The sequence below is a fragment of the Pelodiscus sinensis genome, chromosome 4 (assembly GCF_049634645.1).
Source record: "Pelodiscus sinensis isolate JC-2024 chromosome 4, ASM4963464v1, whole genome shotgun sequence".
NCBI classification, from domain to species: Eukaryota; Metazoa; Chordata; order Testudines; family Trionychidae; genus Pelodiscus; species Pelodiscus sinensis.
This window is the reverse complement of record NC_134714.1, coordinates 21282088-21304274: the sequence shown is the minus strand read 5'-3', so window position 1 is coordinate 21304274 and position 22187 is coordinate 21282088. Positions and strand designations below refer to the sequence as shown.

General features: G+C 41.7%; 1 protein-coding gene across 8 annotated transcripts in view; it reads right to left on the bottom strand.

Annotated features, from left to right (window-relative positions):
• Positions 1-22187, bottom strand: part of CDC42BPB (CDC42 binding protein kinase beta) — a 138444-nt gene that overhangs the window by 94146 nt on the left and 22111 nt on the right. For all 8 annotated transcript variants that reach the window (XR_012903286.1, XR_012903287.1, XM_075926512.1 and 5 more), the window contains exon 2: positions 7635-7726. Coding sequence is in view for 6 of the 8 variants with exons in the window: in XM_075926512.1 (XP_075782627.1) it covers positions 7635-7726 (92 nt within the window). In the remaining 2 variants the exon portion in view is untranslated. The remainder of the gene's footprint in view (positions 1-7634; positions 7727-22187) is intronic.

Genomic DNA, 22187 nt, shown 5'->3' with positions numbered 1-22187 from the left:
TCTCTCTTCTAATAGCTTGGTAATAATTCACAAATATGTTCCATTTTGTGGACCATAATGGTATATGTGGGGGGGAGGGCAGGTTAAATGTATCAATTATATTGATTGCCAAGGCACAGTAAGCAGAGGAATAGGTATTACTATCAGTTACTATTAAAAATCTGTCTGTATTGTAATAGTATTTCTATTAAAAGGGTTTCTAATGCATTTATAATATCTAGAGGGGGCACATATTTAAGGATTTTAGCTATTTTTTGTGCAAAGCAGGCTCAAACTGTTCCATCCTTCCATTCTATCCAGTTACTATTTCCCAGAAAAATAGAAGATTGTATTTGCATGCAAAAATACTTAGTAATGAACAAGGAAGGAAATAATAGTTTCTAAAATGTATTTGCCAGTTTTCCATGAGATGTCAACTGCCAAACATGTCCCCTTGAGACAGTTACCCAACATCCATATTTAAAAGTTATTCTTTAAAAATAATGTTAATACTGTTAATCGAGTATACGTTTTGCGCATTGAAACATACGAATACAGTGCAACACGTGCATGGTTATTTACAGCAAATCAGAAATTCACTAAGGGATCCTTAGGGGAACAAAGGAAAGTTGCATAGTTGTGTAAGCAATTTCAAATTTTTAGTCACCTAACAAGAATCTGTAAAACTCACATTTATTCAGTTCTCTGAAGAAAATATTTCAAACGTAAAAATTCACAACTGAACTGAAAAAGCTATTATGAGAAAAATTTTCAACAATGCCCAAGTCTAATTAACTTCCAATGAGGTTTACATTTCTACATATTTAGGTCGCTTCTGCTAACAGGCCTGAGGGAGGGGAGACAGCAATACAGCTGGCTCCCAGCCTGGTCACTAAGCAACCCAACAAGCTCAGTTGGGCCCAATGAGCCTTCTGCAAATGGTCATGCTTCCTAATTGGGTGGAGATTCTGTGGCTACTACACAAGTCTTGCAGCAGCAGCACAATAGCTGCTTCATGCATACTCTAACCCTAATTCCAGTCCCATCCTAGCCAGCCTTGAGCCCTTGCTCCAGCCTTGCCCTCTTTCCTCTCTAGTCTGTGCCTCCCAGCTCTGCTCCTCATCTCGACTCCAGTTCCAACCTTCAGCTTGGCTTCTTGACCCTGACTTGGACTTACCCTTCAGTTTAGTGTCCTGATCCTGACCCCAGTACTGATCTTTGGATTGACTCCTCAACCCAGACTTCAGTTTCAACTTCAGCCTGGTACATGCCTCCTGGATTTCTGCTCACCACTACTCTGAACTGACACTGCAACCACCAGACAAGGTCCTGCTCCATCCACTAGTTAGGCCGCCCATGCCCCGGCTGCTTAGTTATATGAGTTTCTCAAAAGATTAGATACAGGAGGGCATTGACTTAGCAACATGGAGGTCCCTTCTGGAATGATCATAGCAGAAGCCCAGCTCAGACTTGTGGACTTAGCTAGGAACTACAGGCTCAGAATGCCGCACCGCCATGAAGATAAATATGCAGTCCTGAAGGTCCAGGTGGGGCCCATGAAATGCAAGCCTAGGCTATCAAACAGAACAGAAATGCTGCCCTCCAAACCCAGGTAAAAAGACTAGGCAGCAACTGTGCCTCTCTCCCCCTTTCTCCCTCCGCAAGCCTCACATCTACAGCCCATGAGCACAAGGTCCCCCTCCTGATAAGTTTACTGCGGACTGTGCCAAATTCCACAGATTCTTGAATAAATGTCACCTGGTCTTTGTACTGCAACCACCATCATATCCCACAGATCAGTCCAGAGGAGAACTCATGCATGGGTCGTTGGTGCAGCTGGAGGAGGCAGGCCCCACCCCCTCCACAGAGAGGAGGTGGGGCAGCTCACTGGGCATTGCCCACTCCCCTCCTCAGGAAGGGAAGGAGGTGGGGCAGCACACCAAGCGCACCCCAGACTGTCCAGAGCACAGGGGGGAGAGGGGAGGAGAGGAGGCAGAAAGAGGTCACATGGTGCAGCTCCCAGAGCACCGGGGGAAGGAGGAGGCCGCACTGTTCCAACCTGCCCAGCCAGGAGCACAGGGAAGGGTGGGTGCTTGAGGCATCAACACTCCGCCACCAGCGTGCCTACAGCAGGTGTTGTGGAGGTGGAGTGTGGGCATGGCCGTACCTGGCGGTAGGCTACCAGACATCTATGGATTCGTGATTACCTCCACTACTGGGAGGGGTCTAGCCCTCTTTTCAGATGCTTCAAAGAATCAAAGACAACCCTGTGTCAAATAGCAGGGCACACAATTAACATTTGCTAATGCACAATTAATATTTCCTTCACTAAGCTCCTGGAAAGACTTCGATTAGCCTGTGTCTTCATGAAATTAGACCTGGAGTCATATTTTCATCTTCTAAAAACAAACAAACAAAAAGAGCTCCAAACCAACCACACACACACTTTTCCAGATCAGCTTCCCCAGAATCAGCTCTGCACCAAGCCTGATGAGTGTGAATTTGACAAGGGTACAATAAAATTCTTGTGTTATGTCATTTCCATGCAGGGCCCATCCTCTTGCAAGGTAGCACACATCACATACTGAAAAGCATTCTTAAGTATGCACAGGGTACAATGATTGTTGGGGTTCTCTGTACTGCTGCCACAACCACCACAGAAATCAGACCTCCCAACAAAGGACTCCATGTGGGTTAGTAGAAGGCCTGACACCATCACTATTATTCTGGCTTTGCTGGGGTGGTAAAGGCAGGCAGTCTTGCACTAAAGAATGCACGAGGTTAAGGTTTCTCTCCTGTGGGACAGACCTCAGACCACTTGAAGACAGAAAGCAGTGCTCTAAAGAGGAGAGCAATTTCAGCCTACACAAAGGGCCTGACATTAACTCCTTAGAGGGCTCTGATACAGAGGCAGAAGCACAGGGTGGCAATCAGCTCCCCAAGAGCAGGGCAGAAGCCTGTGTGTAACCATGAATGTAAGTGATAAGCTGAGGCTTATCGGTTAACCACTTACACAGTGCTTGTTGAACTGTGTCTTAAATTAAGCACCAATTCTGTATCTGTGCAAGCAAACCCACGTGGAGTCTCATTTCGCCTGAATGCGCTCTGAACCAGGGAAACACAGCTTCCTTTGTTTGCATAATATCTAGCAAAATGTCTGACTGAGATCTCCAGGCATTATAATAATAGAAGTAAGACTACATATACACTGCATGAAATCATCAGCTTTAAGCAATGCTCAAAAATTCCCATGTGAAACTGTAAGTGATGGTTTCAAAGTGTTTTGAAAAATTTTAAAAGCAGATACATCCTGTTTGATATTTAACAAAGTGGAATTTAATTTTCAGCCAAATTTTTTAAATGTAAGTCCAGTTGGTTTATATTTAAAAAGCTGAATAGCTAAACATCTTTTCATTCCTGATTAGCGTCACATCAAGATCTCAGCATGATTTTAATTAGACTCTTCTTACTGATCTTACACAAATATCATTCCACCGTATCTATCTAGGATTTTCTTATTTTTACACAACTAGTTAATTCCTCTGACATCAGAGTAAACAGCTTTGAATCCCATCAACTTGTTTCTAACAAATTTCCCATAGTACGTATGTAGCTTATAGGAGCAACAACATTCATGTGCCATAGTTCAGATGAAATTTACATCTCTAATACCTTGCTTTACATAGAACTTACGTACTATACTACTATGGCATCTGATCGATCTTGGCAAACAGGAATCTACTTATTCTCACATGGAGCTCCAACTTCTCTCTGACTACATTCCTGTTTTATGATGGTAATCGTACCTAGCACTCACTTAACAGTATACAAGGATGAAGAATCCATTTGCCAGTGAAAAGCATGAAGTATTCCATAGAAATAAGGGGGCAGGAGGAAAGCTTAACCCTTCCCCCCCTCCCAATATTAAAGTCACTTATTAAAAAAGGTTCTGTGATTGTGTGGACCAATTACAGGACTATAAAACCCTCTGCAGTACTGTTTACCTGAGTTTGTGGATAGATTCCTAATTCCACTGTCTATATGGCTTTTTATAGCTCAGACAAGCAGCTACATAAATAAAGATTGTCACCACTGCTACTCAGGAACTTGTGGGCAGTAACATGAAAAGCTATACAGATGCATACCATCCAGTTTCACATTCTTATAATTTAGGAAAGCTCTAAGTGATAGCATAGGCAGGCACTGGAGACTACATTCATGAAGACTAGAAACACCTCAAACACTGAGGGGCATGGGGTGATGCTGGGGATTAGGCTGGGGGGGGGGGGGAGAGACAGAGAATCATGGGGCTGAGCAGCATGAGTCTGGAGCCGAGAGAAGAATCGAGGGGGACACAATTTTACTTTCCAGAAGCTGCACTTTCCTTTACTCTGCTCTTCTTTGCCTTCCTCCCCAACTAGTTATTTGGTTCCATTCTCACACTCACCTTTTCTGCATTACTCCCCCAACCTTCTCCCAGCCCCAAACTCCCCACCCCACGCCTTCTTCTGCTGCCAAAGTCCCTTCCAGACCCTCCTCACCCCGTCCTGCACTGCACCTTCCAACCCACATCCTGCATCCCTACCCCACTTGCTGGCAGTCCTGTCCCAGACACTGCACCCCTCATTTTTATTCCCACCCTAGAGTGTAAGGGAGTCTACAAAATCCACTAACACTGGAACCCCAGAAAAGCAAATGAGCTATGAGAAGCCCTGAGCCTCAGTCCTCCCTGTCCCTTCCCCTCACCCTATGGGGCTGGAATGCCAGAGGAGTGAGGTGTCCCAGTTGGGTGGCCACATCAGTGAGGGCTGGCAGTTTTTGGAGAAGTTTTCTTGCTACTTACTTGTATGGTCCCCAACTGATTTTTCTGTGGGTCAATGGCCCCACAACCCAAAAAAGGTTCCCACACTTGCCATGAAGAAAACATTGAAACCTTTTGTGTTGGACATAATATTTTACTTTATTTTAAATGAAGTTTGATAAACTAACATAAGAAAGTTAAAGCACTTAATCTGTTTAATAATTTAAATTAGAACATCTTCCTTAGCTGCAGCACTAGCAAAATGGCTTGGGCATAATTATGTAATTAATGGTGAGTTTCCATTAGCAATGGGTAGTCAGCAGAAAAGTTTGAAGAGGATGGGACCTCAAGGAAGGGGTGGGGTCCTGGAGAAGGAATGAGGTAGATCCTGGTTTGCCCTGACATTTAAAAAGTCATCTTGGTGTAAAAAGTTTGGAGACCACTGTTATAGGAGAAAGTCTCCATCCTGAACTTGTCCTTTTTGATGCTGGGTTAAGACTTGGGATGCTGAACTAAACTATTTGAACCCATCTTTCAGAGCACATGTACACATGCAAGCTAGGGATATCAGCATGTAGTTGACTATATGATTAACTGTGTGTGTAGCCTGGGCTTATTGGTTAATCTTGTCAACTACAAGCACCCCTTCCCCCTTGCTGCCTATGTATCAAAGGCAGCAAGGGGGAAGGGAGAGCAGGAGCCAGTGCCCATGAAGAGCTCTTTTTAAGCAGGCTCCCCACTAGCACCGCCCCCCCCCCATTGCTGCCTCTAATAGAGAGGCAGCAGCATGGAGGGTAAGGGGGGCAGGCTGGAGCTGATATGCGTAGGAAGCCGGCTTTCAAGCAAGCTTCCTGCGCATGCTGGCTCCGCAGACTCATCTGCCCCCCACCTTGTTGCCTCCTACAGCCCCCCCACCTTGTTGCCTTCCATGCAGCCAGTGGCAGGGGCAGAGGGGAGGCAGGAGCTGGGGGGAGCCAGCTTAAAAGCCTGTTCCGCCAAGATCCAGATCTCTGGTGCCACCTGTTTCCCTCTCCCCTCCCCCCCCCGTGCCAGGGGTGGGGCATGGGAGGGCAGGAGAGGCTGCCACGATGCAGTCTCTGTCCATGGGGGAAGGTGGGGTCTGAGCTCCCCACAGACAGAGGCTGGTCCATAGCACAGCCCCTGTCTTCAGATGGTTTGAGCTCTCTGCAAACAAGGACTTCTGTTGCAGACCAGCCTCTGTCCATGGGGAGCTTGGACCCCCCAGGGACAGGGGCTGCTGTCACCCCAAGCTGTTGCTTCTATATCAGAAGCAGTAGTCAGCCAGTCTACACGAGGAGCTGATTTTTAAACTGGCTCCCCTCATGGACTGGCTCTTGCTTGCCACCCCACACTGATGCCTCTGACAGAGGCACGGCAGCAGCACGAGGTGGCAGGGGGTTTCCCAGGAGTGGGGCCAGAAGCACACTGGCTGCCAGCCACACCTCTGGGGACTATCACAGTCGTGTAACTATTAAGATTTCATGAGGTTACACGACTTTTCAGTTACATTATAGCAAACATCCCTAATGCAAGCATGTGCGCAGACACATACATGCTTCAGGATGAGTTATCTTCCACAAACTTGGCATATTTTATCAGCTACCACAATAAAAGACTTTCATTCAATTCTTTCCTTTACAAACATGCTTCAGGATGAGTTATCTTCCACAAACTTGGCATATTTTACAAGCTACCACAATAAAAGACTCTCATTCAATTCTTTCCTTTACAAATAAGTTAACAGATGTTTCAAGTTTCTTCTTTAACAAATACACTGGAAAACCTCTCTTTTTGATTTGTAATCATGACATGGCCTAAGACTTTTAGATCATATCAAATGTCATTAGGAAAAGGGTCTATCATAGGAGTCATCAGAATTTTAAATGTGAATTGAAAAGTTTCTCGTCGAATGCAGAACAAGAATCGAATTGTTAGACTTATTCCCATCCCTGCTTCCAAAACCCTTCTTTTTGAAAGCATCAGAAGAGCTGGCAACCAATTTATCAGATTAATCTGATATGTTTCCATTTCCCTAAGTCAAACTCTTTGTTGAAATGCCTTCTTAGCCTTCAATAAAGAAACCTTGAGGAGGAAGATGGTCCTTCTAAAACTGTCAAAGGGAAACACACTTATTTTCCTTCCTAATGTGAAGAACAGCCAATTAATCCACTACGGTACAAACATCACACATGAAAAACATTAGAAGTATTTAAAGCTCCAGGAAACAGATGATTTACTAATGCATTCTCGTCCACAAAAGTATCGTCTCTTTCCCAAAAGTGTTTTTTACTGGAGCACTGGATTCTGTCTGTTCTGACATAGATGTGTTGCCTGACCCTATAATAGAGCAGAGGAAGCTGTCTTTTCCTAAGGCTTACCTTGTGAAACAGATTTGTTTTTTTAATTTTCAGAGACTGAGAGATGCTAAAAGGTATACATTTGGGGAAAGATCTGCAATTTGTTTCAAAATATGAATTAGCATGGCATTTGTTCTCTCCACTAGAGAGAGAATACATCGAACATTGTGGTCAATTTGTCAACCAGCTTCCTTTCCGTTCCTTGATGGGCAGAACTGGTTGTACCTCGGTCTATTCAGATGGCCATAATTCTGAAGCAAAAGCTGACAACTACTTAGCTAATATTCTTCTATTACAGCTTTTTTTTTTTTTTAATCATACCTTTTTACATTAACCCTTGTTCCTAATTATAACAGATACTGGCCAGCTGCAGAAAAATCTCTCACTCTCACTCACACCCCCTATATACACAATATATTTTCTCAAAAAATTACATTGTTCAAAGTATCTAAAAATGAACTGCAAAGTTGACTTACCTCCCCAAATGCACCTCTTCCAATTACTTTTATAATTTCAAAGTCATCTCGATGAAGCTGCATTTCCTTCACCAATTGTGTAAATGGTTTTGCTGTTAAAAAAGTAAAAATTAAAATTTTAAAACATGGAAGTATTACAAAACGAAATATTTACAGCTCTATGTCAACGTTATCTTTAAAGGGGAGCCATATGGCTTTTCATCAAGAATATGTTAAATATAAATACAAGCAAACCAAGAAAGCTAGAAAATTAAGACTTACCCCTATATGGTTATGACTATTTTCTTCCACTATTTGATCTGAGGAAGTGGGTCTGGCCCACGAAAGCGCATCATCTAATAAACCATCTTGTTAGTCCCATTTAATCAGTATTTAGAACTACAGAATAATGTCAGACCTTTGTATAGGATTATTTTTGCATTCTCCTATCCCCCAAAAACAATTACGTGTCTTTAGTTCTCTAAAAATTAGATGGAAATAGTCAACATTTGTGTTTAGGATGACAGCTGATTATAAAAACAATAATGCAATTTGTTGTGCAACTAATATTCTCATAACACAGTCTATTTGCCCTATTGATACAGAGCAGTCAGCACAAGCACTAGGAAATGCTCTGTACGCTGTTTGAGTATGTAGATACAAAATACATGCATTCGAGATTAGTCCAGAAGATTTTATAATCTGATTAATCCACCAAGGATACGCAAATATATACAGGGCATGGGTTGTTCTTAAAATATTTCAGGAATTAGATATTGTTTCAGTGGAGAAGGTTAAGGATAAACCAAGCAGAAAACTGCTAAACCAAGAAGAAAATTCAGTACACTAGTCAGCACACAGAAAAGACGCTTATTTAACATTATCTAATTTTATTTATAAAGACTAATTCAACATCCACAAACTAAATTTTTATTAGCCATTTTCAAAGGATAAGTGCATACTGCACTCAAGAACGATAAAGTCATCTCCCAGAATTTGGCTGCTTTAGAACCTAAGACATTTTTGAACTTTTGTCTCTTTTCTTCTAACAACAGGTATGGTGACTTGATTGGGGTTCCTGCTGGGATCTATCTTTGAAGTCTTGTAGTTTAGGAGTTAACCTGTGATCACTAGATCAACTCCCTTGATTTTTCTTACTTGTTCTCCATGGATACTGAAACATTCAGTTACACTATATGTAAGAGATTTCACCCATTTCCCTACCCCTTTTGTAATGTAGAATAGGGGATTAATAGGAATTCTTGCATTGTGGATACACAGGAACCCTGTTCTAGATAATGGGCTCTTTATTTTCACCATTTAACCTAATTAATACTAAGAAATAAATGAAAAGGGAGAAAAAAGATTTAACTTGGTGGTGACTGAATTGTGGAAGAACTACTTGAGATCCCTTAGAGATTTTATCATGGTTTCAGCTTTAATTCTTTAAAGATAAAAGTTCCCTTCTCTTCACCAACCACCACCCACCCATTTACACTTCATTGGGTTTAAATTTCTAGGTCTAAAAATTACCAAACAAAAATATTTTCAGCTGCAATAACTCTGTATAAAAAATGATGAGAAGTCTTGTGGCACCTTATAGACTAACAGATTTATTAGAGCATAAGCTTTCGTGGGCAAAGACCCACTTTGTCAGATGCATTTGACGAAGTGGGTCTTTGCCCACGAAAGCTTATGCGCCAATAAATCTGTTAGTCTATAAGGTGCCACAGGACTCCTTGTAGCTTTTGCAGATCCAGACTAACACAGCTATCCCTCGGATCCTGTATAAAAAAAAGGTTGGATGTTTTTATCCATAGCCACACCCTCCCTTCAAGTTTGATGGCACTAACCTTCTTCTAAACAAGAAAACTGAGAATCAGAACCCTCAATGCACAATTCTACTGATATGTACCTCCACATGAGACAAATATCTAGCACAACACATACTGATCTCAATTGGGGCTGGCTGACACCACCATAAATACAGTTCAAGGGGCAATTCCTCAGCAAAACTCCACTGTACTCAATGGAACTAAACCACCTCACCAGCAGAGGATCTGAACCAATAAATAGTACTGGTAATTTTAACAACTGCAGCAATCTGGAGATCTAATGCATTATAGTTCTTCTGCAAGAGAGTCTTCACTGATTTGTCTTTCCTACTGAAAAATGAACCTCCACTTATTTAAGAAACACATCCTGGAGCTCTAGTCTAAGGTTATGATTTTGTACCAGCTGAACATAGATCACTGTGGGAAGAAGTTACATTTTTGCTATGGGCACTCTGCAGTTTGAGACCATATTAAAATGGCTGGTAAAGAATCTGGACAAATATACACCAGTAGCAGACTGACCAATGTAAGAAATGCAGCCTGTAAAGCTGGTAAGAATTTTCTTGGAAAGTTATTTTATTGATTTATTTTGAACTAAAATGTTGTTTATACTTGAATGTATCTCTGCTTCCATGTTGCACTGTACAACAGGGATTTCTATAATGTTAAATTGAAATATCTTCCAGTTTTCTTTTCTTGGTTCTACTTGTACATATTTTTAGTGCCCCATCTCTCCAGAGACATGAGTTAGTAGTGTGCCTACGCCTGGCAAGATTAAGAGATGAGTAAGAACTTGCTTGGTAATGTACGGTTAGGTTGCCTCCACTGTGCACATCACGATGATTCATAGTGGCATATCCATCACTGTATTATTTTTATTATTGAACAGCTATTGTCGTTTTTTTCATTCATAGGCCACAAGGCATGTTACAAAGGACAAGTGTCAAACTCTATTCTATAAATAGGGAAACTGACAGTGTTCTCACTAAGCGGCGAGGAGTCCTGTGGCACCTTATAGACTAACTGAAGTCTATGTCATGCATCTGACGAAGTGGGTCTTTGCCCAATGAAAGCTTATGCTCCCACACTTCAGTTAGTCTATAAGGTGCCACAGGACTCCTTGCCGCTTTTGCAGATTCAGACTAAGACGGCTACCCCTCTAATACTTGAGTGTTCTCACTATCGATCTGATACGAGTTAAGTGCACTATTCTACTCTCTTTTATAGATAATTTTGATTATGTAAATTCAAAATTGGCTCATTTAAAATAAAAGAAATACTTTTTGAAGCACTTCACATTATTAAATAGTAGCATGCATTACGGTGGTGGTTTTGCTTGCAGCATTTACTAACTTGTTACACATGCTGCTGACAGGATTGCATTATCCATAGATAACTCTGGTTAGTTTAGGCACGAAAGATTTTTAAGGCTTTGCAAAGGGTGACCAGAACTTTGAGCACTATGAATGCTATTAAAATTTGAAACTGTCTGAGGTGCTTTACCAACAGAATAAAAAGACCGTCCCCACTCGATGGAGTTCATAAACTAAGAAAAGAAACTGATAGACTGATGGGGGAGTACAAAAGATGTACCTATATTTTTACATCCATTAAGTAACAGGAATCTTTCACGGGATTTTGTAGGAAAAGGCATTACATTTCAGAAAATAAGGCCTATATGCTTTCAGATCATAACACACTACATATTTTAATAATGGTCCAAAATGTATAATGACTAGGAGAATTCCAACACAACCTACTTTCAAGTTAAACAATTTTTCTATCATACATACCTTTATCCACTTCCCCCTTCTCATAGCAGAGAATTTTATGGAATTTGCCTTCCTCCTTGCTCTATTATACTAAATCTGATATTTCTTGTTTGTGCAAAAAGGAAATACAGCTTGAATAAATAAACTTTACTGTCTGATGGTGTGGACATGTGATTTAAGTTAGAGTTGGCAAATTCCTAAATAGAGTCAAAGTAGGAACTTTTGAGAAGTGTTTTGGCAAGATATACCACATACGTATTAGCAGCAAACTGAAAGGGAAAGCTTTTTTTAAACCAGCATGGCATTTTTTTTAAACCATCACACCAAATTTATCTAAAGAATTTTTCAAAATTTTCAACTATAGAAACATGTATTTCCATTTTCTTATTTACACAAAGCATGGTAGAATATTACTTGAAGAGAAAATTCATGTCATAGAAAGTATAGGATTGATACAGAATGTAGATGCGTATCTAAAAGGAGAATCCTGTACCAGTTGCAGATAGGGATGTAAAATCCCAATCGATCAGTTAACCAGTTAAATGTTAGGTCAGCATAATGTTCTACTGGTAAACTAAGCGGGATATCGGCAGGGGCCGGCTCCAACCCAGCTGGCACAGTCCCAAGCCCAGAGGCCTCCCATTCCCTGCCCCATATTGGGGCCGGCTGCCGGCTCCCAGCCCCCTTGTGGGAGCAGGGACTGCCACTGGCTCCCAGACACTGCCCACGGGGGCCCGAGTCATAGACAGAGACTGCTACTGGCGCTGGAGCAGTACTGTCCGCAATGGGCCTTCTGTGGGGCTGGAGCAGGGGCAGGCGGGGAGCTACTTCAGCTCCTACCACTTACCAGATAATTGGAAGTGGTAAGCATCACCTATTAAGGGTGATGCTTACTGGTTAAGTAGTTAATCTTTCACATCCCTGGTTTCAGAAGCAATAAACAACTTACACCACCACCACATAACCTCATCTGCATGCTTCTTCACCACACTTCTTATACCATCAACCTACAGAAATAACCCCAAGTGTGCTTGGCACTGTGACAGACAAGTAGAAAGCTCTTTTACAGCCTAAAGAAATAGGACACATCTGAAAGATAAAACAGGAAATACAAAGGGTGTTTCCATTTTTGTATGGGGGAGGAGAGAGGGAAGCGGGGAAGTGTGTCTGAAGTGAAAGGATGAAGAGGATAAGGAAACATTTTTACTTCAACTCCCTTTTCTTCATTATTGACCTCAACAACATTAAGTTTTGTTTGCCCTCATTACACCCTTGAAAGAAATAACATTCCTGTGATGCTGCTACTAGTGCAGTCCTCAAACATGTTTAACTAGTTGTTCTATGTATACATTTACTCAGGACTTGAAAAATGTATCCACTGCTGGGAGCCCAAGACCTGTTTACTATATAGGGTGAAAAATACCTGCTCCTCCTCATTCCATCTTACCAATCTACTACTCCTTCAATTTAAAGAAATACACCTGTACTGTATTTAATTGTGTAATGTCAATCAGACCTCCAATACATTCTACAAAATGTAACTGACTTTATATTTCTTTCCTGGCTTCACGTTTTCATTATTTTTTCATTCCAGTAATAGATTGTGGTATACCCTTTCTGTGATTTTATTTTGTCCTCTTTCCTTCTCTTCCTCTACTTCATATTTCACTCTTTCCCCACTACTGAGTCCTCTGACCACCCACCCATAATTTCCGGCTGTCCCTCCTTCACCCATCAGTCCACCACTCTCATAAACATCCTATTCTGCTTTTCTAATTGTTCCCACAGTCTGCCATCCACGCCATCATATCTAAGTCATGAAAAATGTATCAAACAACTAGAGCTAAAGCACTAAAGGACTCTACTGTCCAAGACCAATGCTCACTTTATTGCAGAAACCCCAGTCCTATGCATGTTACTAGGCACCATCCAAAGACATAGTTCCTCATGCCCTTTTCTTCAAAGTCGTGGGTAAGATGATTGTAAACTTGGGGGTATGTTTGGATTTCTATTCCAGTCTTACTTCTAAATCCCTGTTTGGAGATTCCAACTTGTATAGCCTTTAGTAAGTGTTAATAAATTTGAAAGCCTTCTCCATGGCTGGCAGAGGAAAATAAGACACTGCTCCTCTCTTCTCACAGAGTTTTTCTCCATTCAGCTACAAAACTTTCAGGCTGCTGCATAGGATCCTTATTAATCTTACCTCTCCCCTGACATTTGTTTTTCACTTCTTACTACTTATCATTTTCCAAAGCTGCAGTAGAGTGAAACTGACATGACTCTCCCTAAAGGCTTCTGAAGAACTACAGTGAAGTAGATCCATTTCTACCCTCTAATTTCCAGAGCCCTAGTAATAGCCAGGGCAGCACTTTGCCACAACTTTCTTATATGAAAAAGTATATGGTAATTCATATCTGAATTGGGGGTTTCGCTGTCTACGTATCTGTCTTAATCAGATCTAGTGAAATTCAAATAAAATGCTCTTTTGGCAACATAAATGATTAAAGTCCTCTGGCTATCAATTACCAGTGCTTCCTACAATCATAACATATTTATTAGATCAGAAGTAATCAACTAACTACATTTATTAAGCCACTGGTTATTACTGTAATAGAATAGTCTGATTGAAATAGTGTGGGCAGGAACTTTAAGTTTCCACCTGAATTTGTTAAGAAAAAATTTGAGTCCTGCCTGGTTTCTGGAAAGTCTTTTGCATGAGATTTACAAAGAAGTCCTTGACCATTAGTGATCAGACTTCCCCCGGCACTTTTCATAACTCCCAATCCCCTGACCAAATCACATTTGTGTTATGATATTCTACTAAATGAAAACAGTATACAGATTCAAATGGATACAGGATCAGTCTTTACTTTTTTTCCTAAACCATGATGTAATTGGTTATGGGCTATTAAACAGCTGCTGTATTTTACCTCAAAAGTGGCTGTGTATCAATGATGAGAGAAACTATTCTGTATTTAAATTCTGTGTACTAGTTTACAGAAGAACTTTGGAATGAAAGATGCTATGTACACAAGATAGTTATAGCCTCGCTGGACCAGAAGGCCACATTACAAAAAGTGTTCCAAAGCAAAGAGTCTGGCAGTCATGGGTGTGATCCCATTAGATTAGGTTTACTGGCAGAATCTCAAAGGTTAACAACAAACAAAGTTTTCTTCCATCTTAGCAATGAACATAGTTGCTATGTCATCTACTGTGTGCACTTCTTTGCACCATAAACCTGTAATATCCATACACTGTGGCACAGGGGTGGGCAAAATACCCCTTGCAGGCTGGATCTGGACTGCCAAGCCACCAGAACCAGTCCACGGACCACCCTGCCAGGACCCTCAGGCATACAAGCAGACGCGTTTTAAGCACAGGACAGCTCCCAGTGCCTCTCTGCTATGGAGGGAGGGAGACGCTTCATGTGTTCTCCCTGCCCCCTAGTCCAATCCTCCACTCCTATTGGCCTAGAACTGAGAGCCCCATGAAGAGAGCAGCTTGCAGTTTTAATCGGTCTGGGGCTGCAGCAGGCAGGGAGACCAGGCTGTCTTGGAGGTGCTGCAGGGCTGCTAGCCGGGAGACGCTTAGGTAAACACCTCCCATCCGAGACTGCAGCTACCATCCCCTGCTCCCTCCCACACTCTAACTCCCTCCCCCAGGTCACTCTCTAAACCCTCTTCACCCGCTGCCCCAGGTCACAACTCCCTCCCAGACCCTGTACCTCCTTCTATACCCCTCCCCCAGACCAGAATCCTCTTCACACCACTCCTTCCCTGAACCTACACCCCAATCCCTGGCCCAGGTCACAACTAAGGATGTTAAGGACTAGTTGACTATCCAATAACCAAATGCTTATCAGATAGTCGAGTCGACTAATCAATTCTACCCACCCCCCACTCTTGCTGCCTTTATCAAATAGAGGCAGCAAAGGGGGGGGGGGGAGGGAGCACTTCAAAGTGACAGTGCTGCACAGAGCCCATACCGTGCTCCGAAGCACTACCCCTTTGAAACACTGTTTCAAAGCGGCAGTGCCATGTGGAGCCCAGGGTCAACTGGGGACTCCCCAGCTGATCCTGGGTTCTGCAGAAATGCAGTCTCCACGGGCTCTGCATGGCATTTCAAAGCAGCAGCGCAGCATGGAGCCCAGAGTCAGCGGAGGACTCAGAGTCCCCTGATGACCCCAGTCTCCATGTGGGTACTTCCGCTTTGAAAAACACAAGAGCCCCCACTGGGGACTCTCGTACATTTCAAAGCTGGCACACCCACATGCAGCCGGAGTCAGGACTCCAAAGCTGGCTCTGGGCTGCATGCAGAGTTCCACATTCCTCCTTTGAAATTTACATTTTAAAGGAGGAATGTGAAGGTGCCTATCAACTAGATGAGTAGTCGATGGAAATTCCATTGACTACTCGACTAGTAATTCACTCGATATTTAATAGCCTTAGTCACAACTCCTCCTTCACCCAAACTCTCTCTCAGACCTCACACCATCTCCTGCACCGCAGCCCCTTACCTTGTGCACCTTTCTGCACCGCCCTGGATCCTTCATCTCCTCCACAGAAAAGTGTGGCCCATCAACACTTTCCAAAACCTTGGAGTGGTCCCCCACCAAAAATTATTGCCCACGTCTGCTGTAGCACCATGTAGAAGCAACTCAACTTCAGTATTATACTGGCATCTGCCAGCTCGCTAATGACCAATACTGCTGAATTCTAATAGTTGACTGGCAGCCTGACGGACCCACACACTGCCCGCCACACCCAAGATGAAAAGAAACCAAGAAAGATCATCATGGGTTATGGAGACAAGAACCAAAGAACTCACAGATGTTTCTAAGCAGTCGATGTAACAATACACTCATTTAAATCCAGCCAAACCAATCTAACACCTTTCGGCAAATTGGACATAGCAGCATCAAAAGCAGGGGGAGGAAACAACAAGGTTTTTCATTTACTGTACATAATGACAAATGCCAATTGATTATTTGCTATATTCTTTTATGCACTCGACAGCAGATTACGTAAGGGAAAAATACTGATTAGGGAACAACAACAAAAATCACATGGAGCAAAACACACACCAGTATGAATAAAAGCCTATGTCAAAATTTTTTTACCTGGGGTTGGCTCAGAGTTTCATTGTTCCATGGTAAAGGTGCTCAATGGAAAAAACGTATAATTTTAAAAGATTTATCTTCTTCTCTGTCAGACCATAGGTTTTTAGATATGTTTAGTAAAAGGGAAGAGTTATAATGGGGTCAAGATGATGCACAATTGTCTGACTATAATATCACATTCCTGGCTGTACTAAACTAGGAAAACCTAAAGGACATAAAGACCCTTCTTGTGAGTCTGAGGCAACCTCACAAAGCTTCTTCAATATGGACATTTTGGACACACCATTCAGAGTGAGCATATAACTTACACAAGAAGACTGAATAAAGTCTGCATAATTATAATTAAGCACAAGCCAGAGAAAAAAATAACTCTTACTAGCTTGAGGTAATTATAGAAGAAAAACTTTCACTCCACCCCGATCAGATTTTAGATATCAGCTCCCTCCACTATGGCTGCTGAAGAATGGTGGCATGATGTCTCTTCTTCACACCTGCTTTTGGCTAGTCAACATCCATTGCCTTTGAATTCATTCATCCTCAGTTGCTGGAGAATAGGGAAGCTCCTTAGTTCTCCAGTCTTCATGCCTCATACAATGAAGAGCCTCCCTCCTGTTCTCTTCAATCCTTGCCTGGTTCTATATTATCCATATTTGGGGGAGAAAGTATGAATTTTAGAAGGATTCTCAGCTGTCTTTTCACAAGACACTGAGCATTAATTATTGGAACAAAAAGGATTTCCTAGTATATCCTGTGGAGCACCTTCAAAGGTGCAGTGACAGTATGAAAATCTATAAGCGTTTTATGTCTACCTGTTCTATTCTGCACAGCATTTGTGAAGGAAAAGTGCTTAAACTGTACTGAGGCAGCTGTAGGTCTTCCTACAAACCACACACAATCACAGAGTGACACTGTGATTGCCGGGAATGCTGCCTGCACCACTTAAGCAAGCCAAATCCAAGATGCTTTGTATTCAGATTTCACAAACACAGAATGGGATAGAAGTTGACAAACCCGAAAGAGGCATTATGAAATATCAACATTTGATGTTTAGTGTTTCTTTTGCTGGTGGTGGAGAATGGGGTGGGCAACATGGATCTGATTTCTTATAAGTGTTTATGTTTATTGTGGTTTTATATATTTGTGATTTTTGGTGCAGACATTACAAACAGAACTATTGTTTTCTTTCTATTAGCTTTTAATAAATGTTTAAATATACAGATAGACAAAATAAACTATGCATCAGGTTCCCATAATTACATAATAGTGACCATTTGATACCTAATGTTAGTGATATTTAAAACATGTATACATTATGAATGGTTAAAACTAAATCAATTTGTATAAGCTGTATTATGCAATTTACAAAAAAACAAAATGTTCTAAAAATCAAATTATAGTTACTTTAAAATTTTACGACAACACACAATTCTAGGAGCATTCTGCAAGCATATGGAGTAAACCTGCAAAATGACTCAGCAGGTGCAAGCACTAGTCTAAGTTAGTGGCACCTGCTTTGAACAATCAGAAAAGGATCCAATGATTTCCTGCTGGATTCACCTTAAATGGATGCCCAAGGAACAGGACAGCTCTTGAGGGTAAACCCAAGAATGCCCCCCCCCACACACACACCCCAAATATATAGGCTTGCTGAAATAAGTATTGGTACAAAATCAAGACATAGTTTCTGAACTATAGGGTCAGCAAGCAACTGTCCTATGATTTTTTTGGTCTGGCTGTTTGATGGGTAGAGTGGCCATGGGAATATGTAAGAGGAAGCATGTGAGTATCAGGCAGCCCATTAAGGGCTACAACCAACACACCACTATGAGGAAGAGCTGGTAACTGATAAAACAAGTATGGAGGCCTACTGATAGGATAATGTAAGTTGCCTTTAGCCTTGCATGTACTTCCTCAGAAGTTTAAAGTGAACTCTTGTTCTTGTTGCTATGTTCAGCTCCCACAATGGATAGTCAGCAAATGGTGGAGTCTTCTTCACTCAGTCAACAGTCAAAAAATGTTCTGTTTGTTCTTCACAAAGTAACTCTTCCAGCATCCCTTTGCAAGTTCCTCCAAAGGCAGAGACCAGACCTCTTGTTCTTCCAGTTTCAGGCTGGATAAGCATTCTGTTTCTTGTGTTCCAGAACACCTGCTTCCTCTCCTGCTTTGTGATACTACAGTATTTTCTGGTCATAGGCCTCTTGCAGAAGCAGTCACTGAAATGTAAAATACAGAGAAGTTAATAGGGGTCATTTATTGTACAGGCATCCATATCAGAGTATAGTAGAAGTTGTTTAAGTCTAAGTTCCAGTGGTTTATTAGGCACTCTGTCCTTAGGTGTGAAGTAGAAAGGATATACATCTAAACATCTTCCATGTCTTAACCACTTTCACTAACGGTCAGTTTAAGAGGGGACTAGGAGCAAAATGCATTTAGTACAAAGGAGCTGAAGAGTGTAAGATTTGTGCCAAGATTCTAGTCAAAGGAAAGGAAAGACCTAATTAAGTGACCAGGGGCAAAGATAATAAGTCTCCAGTTAAGCAACTCTTACAGATGGTAACAGTGATTTAGAGACTGGAAAAGTATGTGATGTCTACACATGGATAAAAGCCCCATGGCATGGCTGCAGCTGGCTCAGTCAGCTCACCCTGGCTTGTGGAGCTCAAAGTTACTGTGTACAGATATTCAGGCCTGGACTGGAACCTGAACTCTGGGACTCTCCAGTTTCTCAAGATACCAGAAAATGTCTACACAATGATTTTCCAGTCTCCAAGCCTCAGCCCAAGTCAGCTAAACTTGGCCACAGGTTTTTTTATCCCCACAAAGACATGCCCATAGTCAGCTACTGTGGGGAAAAAGGGGGTGTTAGAATTACCCAATAAATGTGACTGCCAATTAGTACACTGGCTTTATCAAAGTTTTTATATCATTACTCAAAAGAACCAAGGAAAAATTATAGCTCAAGTAGTATGCCCTCTGTTAAACTGATGACAGTCTTGTTGGCTGGCAGTGAGGTTGAACAAAGCCATTATTCCATCCCTCTCTTGCTGTGGTTGATTCTGAGCAGTGTGCAATCATGCTTATGCTTGTATTTCAAGCAGAATGATATGTAATTACAACTAGACACAAGCAGACAGCTAAGCAGATGCACTAGTCTGGTGTACAGCCTGACAACTTTAATGTAGTATACGTACCTGGGGGAGGGGAGACATGGCACCTAATATGTATCTTAGTGATCTTAGTGCAATTAAAGAACCATATTTTGACATTTTCTTTACTTAATCATGGATGAGTACTGTCTGTAATGGGGGGAGAGAGAAGATGGGCAAAAGAAAAAGCTGCCAAACCTGAAGTGTCAGGTCAGAGAGAAAAAAAAGTTGCCATGTGCATTGTTGCAGTGGCACAAATCTGGGGGGGGGGGGGGGGGGAGTGTGTGAGAGAAGGGAGGATGCTTATGTCCTCTTATGCAGCTGCATCCTCCTGCAATGGTGACATTCATTAGGACCTCCAGCACACAAGCATGAAAGAATAGCCGCGAATCAGTAAGAATGAGCAAAATAATATACCTTGTGTAGCAGTCCTCATCTTCTCCTGAATTTGTACATCAGTAATCTCTAGAGTACAAGATCCTATGAGGCATTCTGGAGATTCTAGAAATGTCAAGAGGCATCTCCACATCTTGGTTCACCTCTGGGTTTCATGTTGTTCCCCAAGGCAAGAGTCTCCTTCCATGATCTTGTTTCACCAGCAACCTGGCCAGATTCCTCCTTGAAGCTGTGACCCTAAGAACCCTTTTATGCCAACCGTCAAAGGGTATTTGTAACAGCCACTCTTGAAATGCCTGACAAACTCACTACTCCTAGCACACCATTTTCACAATATTTATGCATAAAGAAAATAATGTAAAGTTTCTAATAAAAGCTTGCATCATACTGATCCTCACAATCATTGCATGCTATACGTACCCAAAATATGTAAGTTTTGTATGCAGTGAAAATGTGTTTTAAAGTCAGTCCCCCCCCAAAAAGAGAGAAAACAGGTTTATTCCAGACATGGGGTTAGAATGTATCTTGGTTCACAGGCAAAGCAGCACGGTAAATCAACACAATGGGGGCAAGAGAGAGGACAATTTACATATTTAGTGGACAAGGAAATGAGAGGACATCAAAGATTAAACCATAGGGGGGGGGGGTTCTGTCTCAAAGGGGAGAAGTGCTTTGAAGAATATAAGAAGAGTTCAAATAGACATCATCTAGGTATTGGGGAAAACCTCTGATGGAGGGGGGTGTAAGGGATTTCTGGATCCTGAATACCAGGATCCTAGTTTGCCTGAAACCACCTAGTTCTGCAAAAGATCAAACTTTCTACTTTATTATATAGGAAATATATATAGCCATTAATATGTAGATACCCAGGTTTGCATTTTATGATGTTTATTATGCAAACATTTGTACCCATTATTATCCTTACTCTGTATCTCTTCAATCTTCAACTTTGATAAACTAAGGGTTTATCGACACTTGCACCCTCTTTCGAGAGAGGGATGCAAATGCAGCTGAGCGAAATTGCAAATGAAGCGCAGATTTGAATTTCCCGTGCTTCATTTGCAAAATTGCGGATTGCCGTTATTTCAAAATACCAAACACTGTGTAGACGTGGTTATTTCGGGAGAAAACTTCTTCCAAAATAACCTTTATTCCTCAAACAACAAGGTTTACCGGTTATTTCGGAAGAAAACCCTTCTTCCAAAATAACCGTGTCTACACAGCGTTTGGTATTTCGAAATAGGGTATTTCAAAATAGCGGCGGTCCGCGATAATGCAAATGAAGTGCGGGAAATTCAAATCCGCGCTTCATTTGCAATTTCGCTCAGATGCATTTGCATCCCTCTCTCGAAAGAGGGTGCAAGTGTAGACATACCCTTAGATTGTTTTTGCTATTAACTCATCTCAATGTTGTGATGTTATACAGAAGCAGATTCCCAGATAAATCAAACAAGCTTGTGCATAAACCCTCTCCTTGAGGCTTGTGAACCTGATAATTTCTGAGTGTGTCTAGCAATTTAGGGCTGGACACTACAAGTGAGAAGCTTCTATGAAGGTTGGGGAGCACTTACTGGTTACCTGTAAGGCAAAGTTATAGCTGGCAGAGCCCTGACACTGAATGACCAACAAACTATTTAAACAGCAGCAATGTCTTCCTCTCAGAGAGAAGGCATTACAATTGGCATTCAGTCCTGGACATGCCGAGAAATCATCACAGAAGGATCTTTGTTGATAGCAGTGCTAACAGTGCAGTCTCATTACAACATAAAGGGGCAGATTTTCCTCCCGGTCCAAAAGCAAATGATGACATCCAATAAGTTATTGTATTTCATTGTCAGCCCATTTATTTTCTCATAGCATTTTTTCCCTGATAGAGTAATGCCCACCTGACAATGGCATTTGCAAATCAAGTCAGGGTGTTCTCGATTACATCTCAATTGGGACTAACTATCTGTCACCCAGATATGGGGAAACACTAACATCTGCCTATAACCAACTCGCACCACATTTGAAAAAGTAGCTTCTTCTAGTCGTGTTTCTTTGATCAGAAGCAGCATGCAATACAATCTAAGAAAATATACCATATATGTAGTATAGGTAAGGGATTTCTGGAAAACTTATACCTGTACCAGAAGCATAGATACAATCAAGCTGAAAAACCATTACACTGCAGCAATGCACCGTGGGACAACAGAAAAATTCAGAAGATGTCTATTAAAGTACAACACTCTTACAAAAACTGTTCCATGTTAATGGCCAAGTCAGCAGACTTCCAGGTACCAAAATATCAATGATTCAACCCCTTT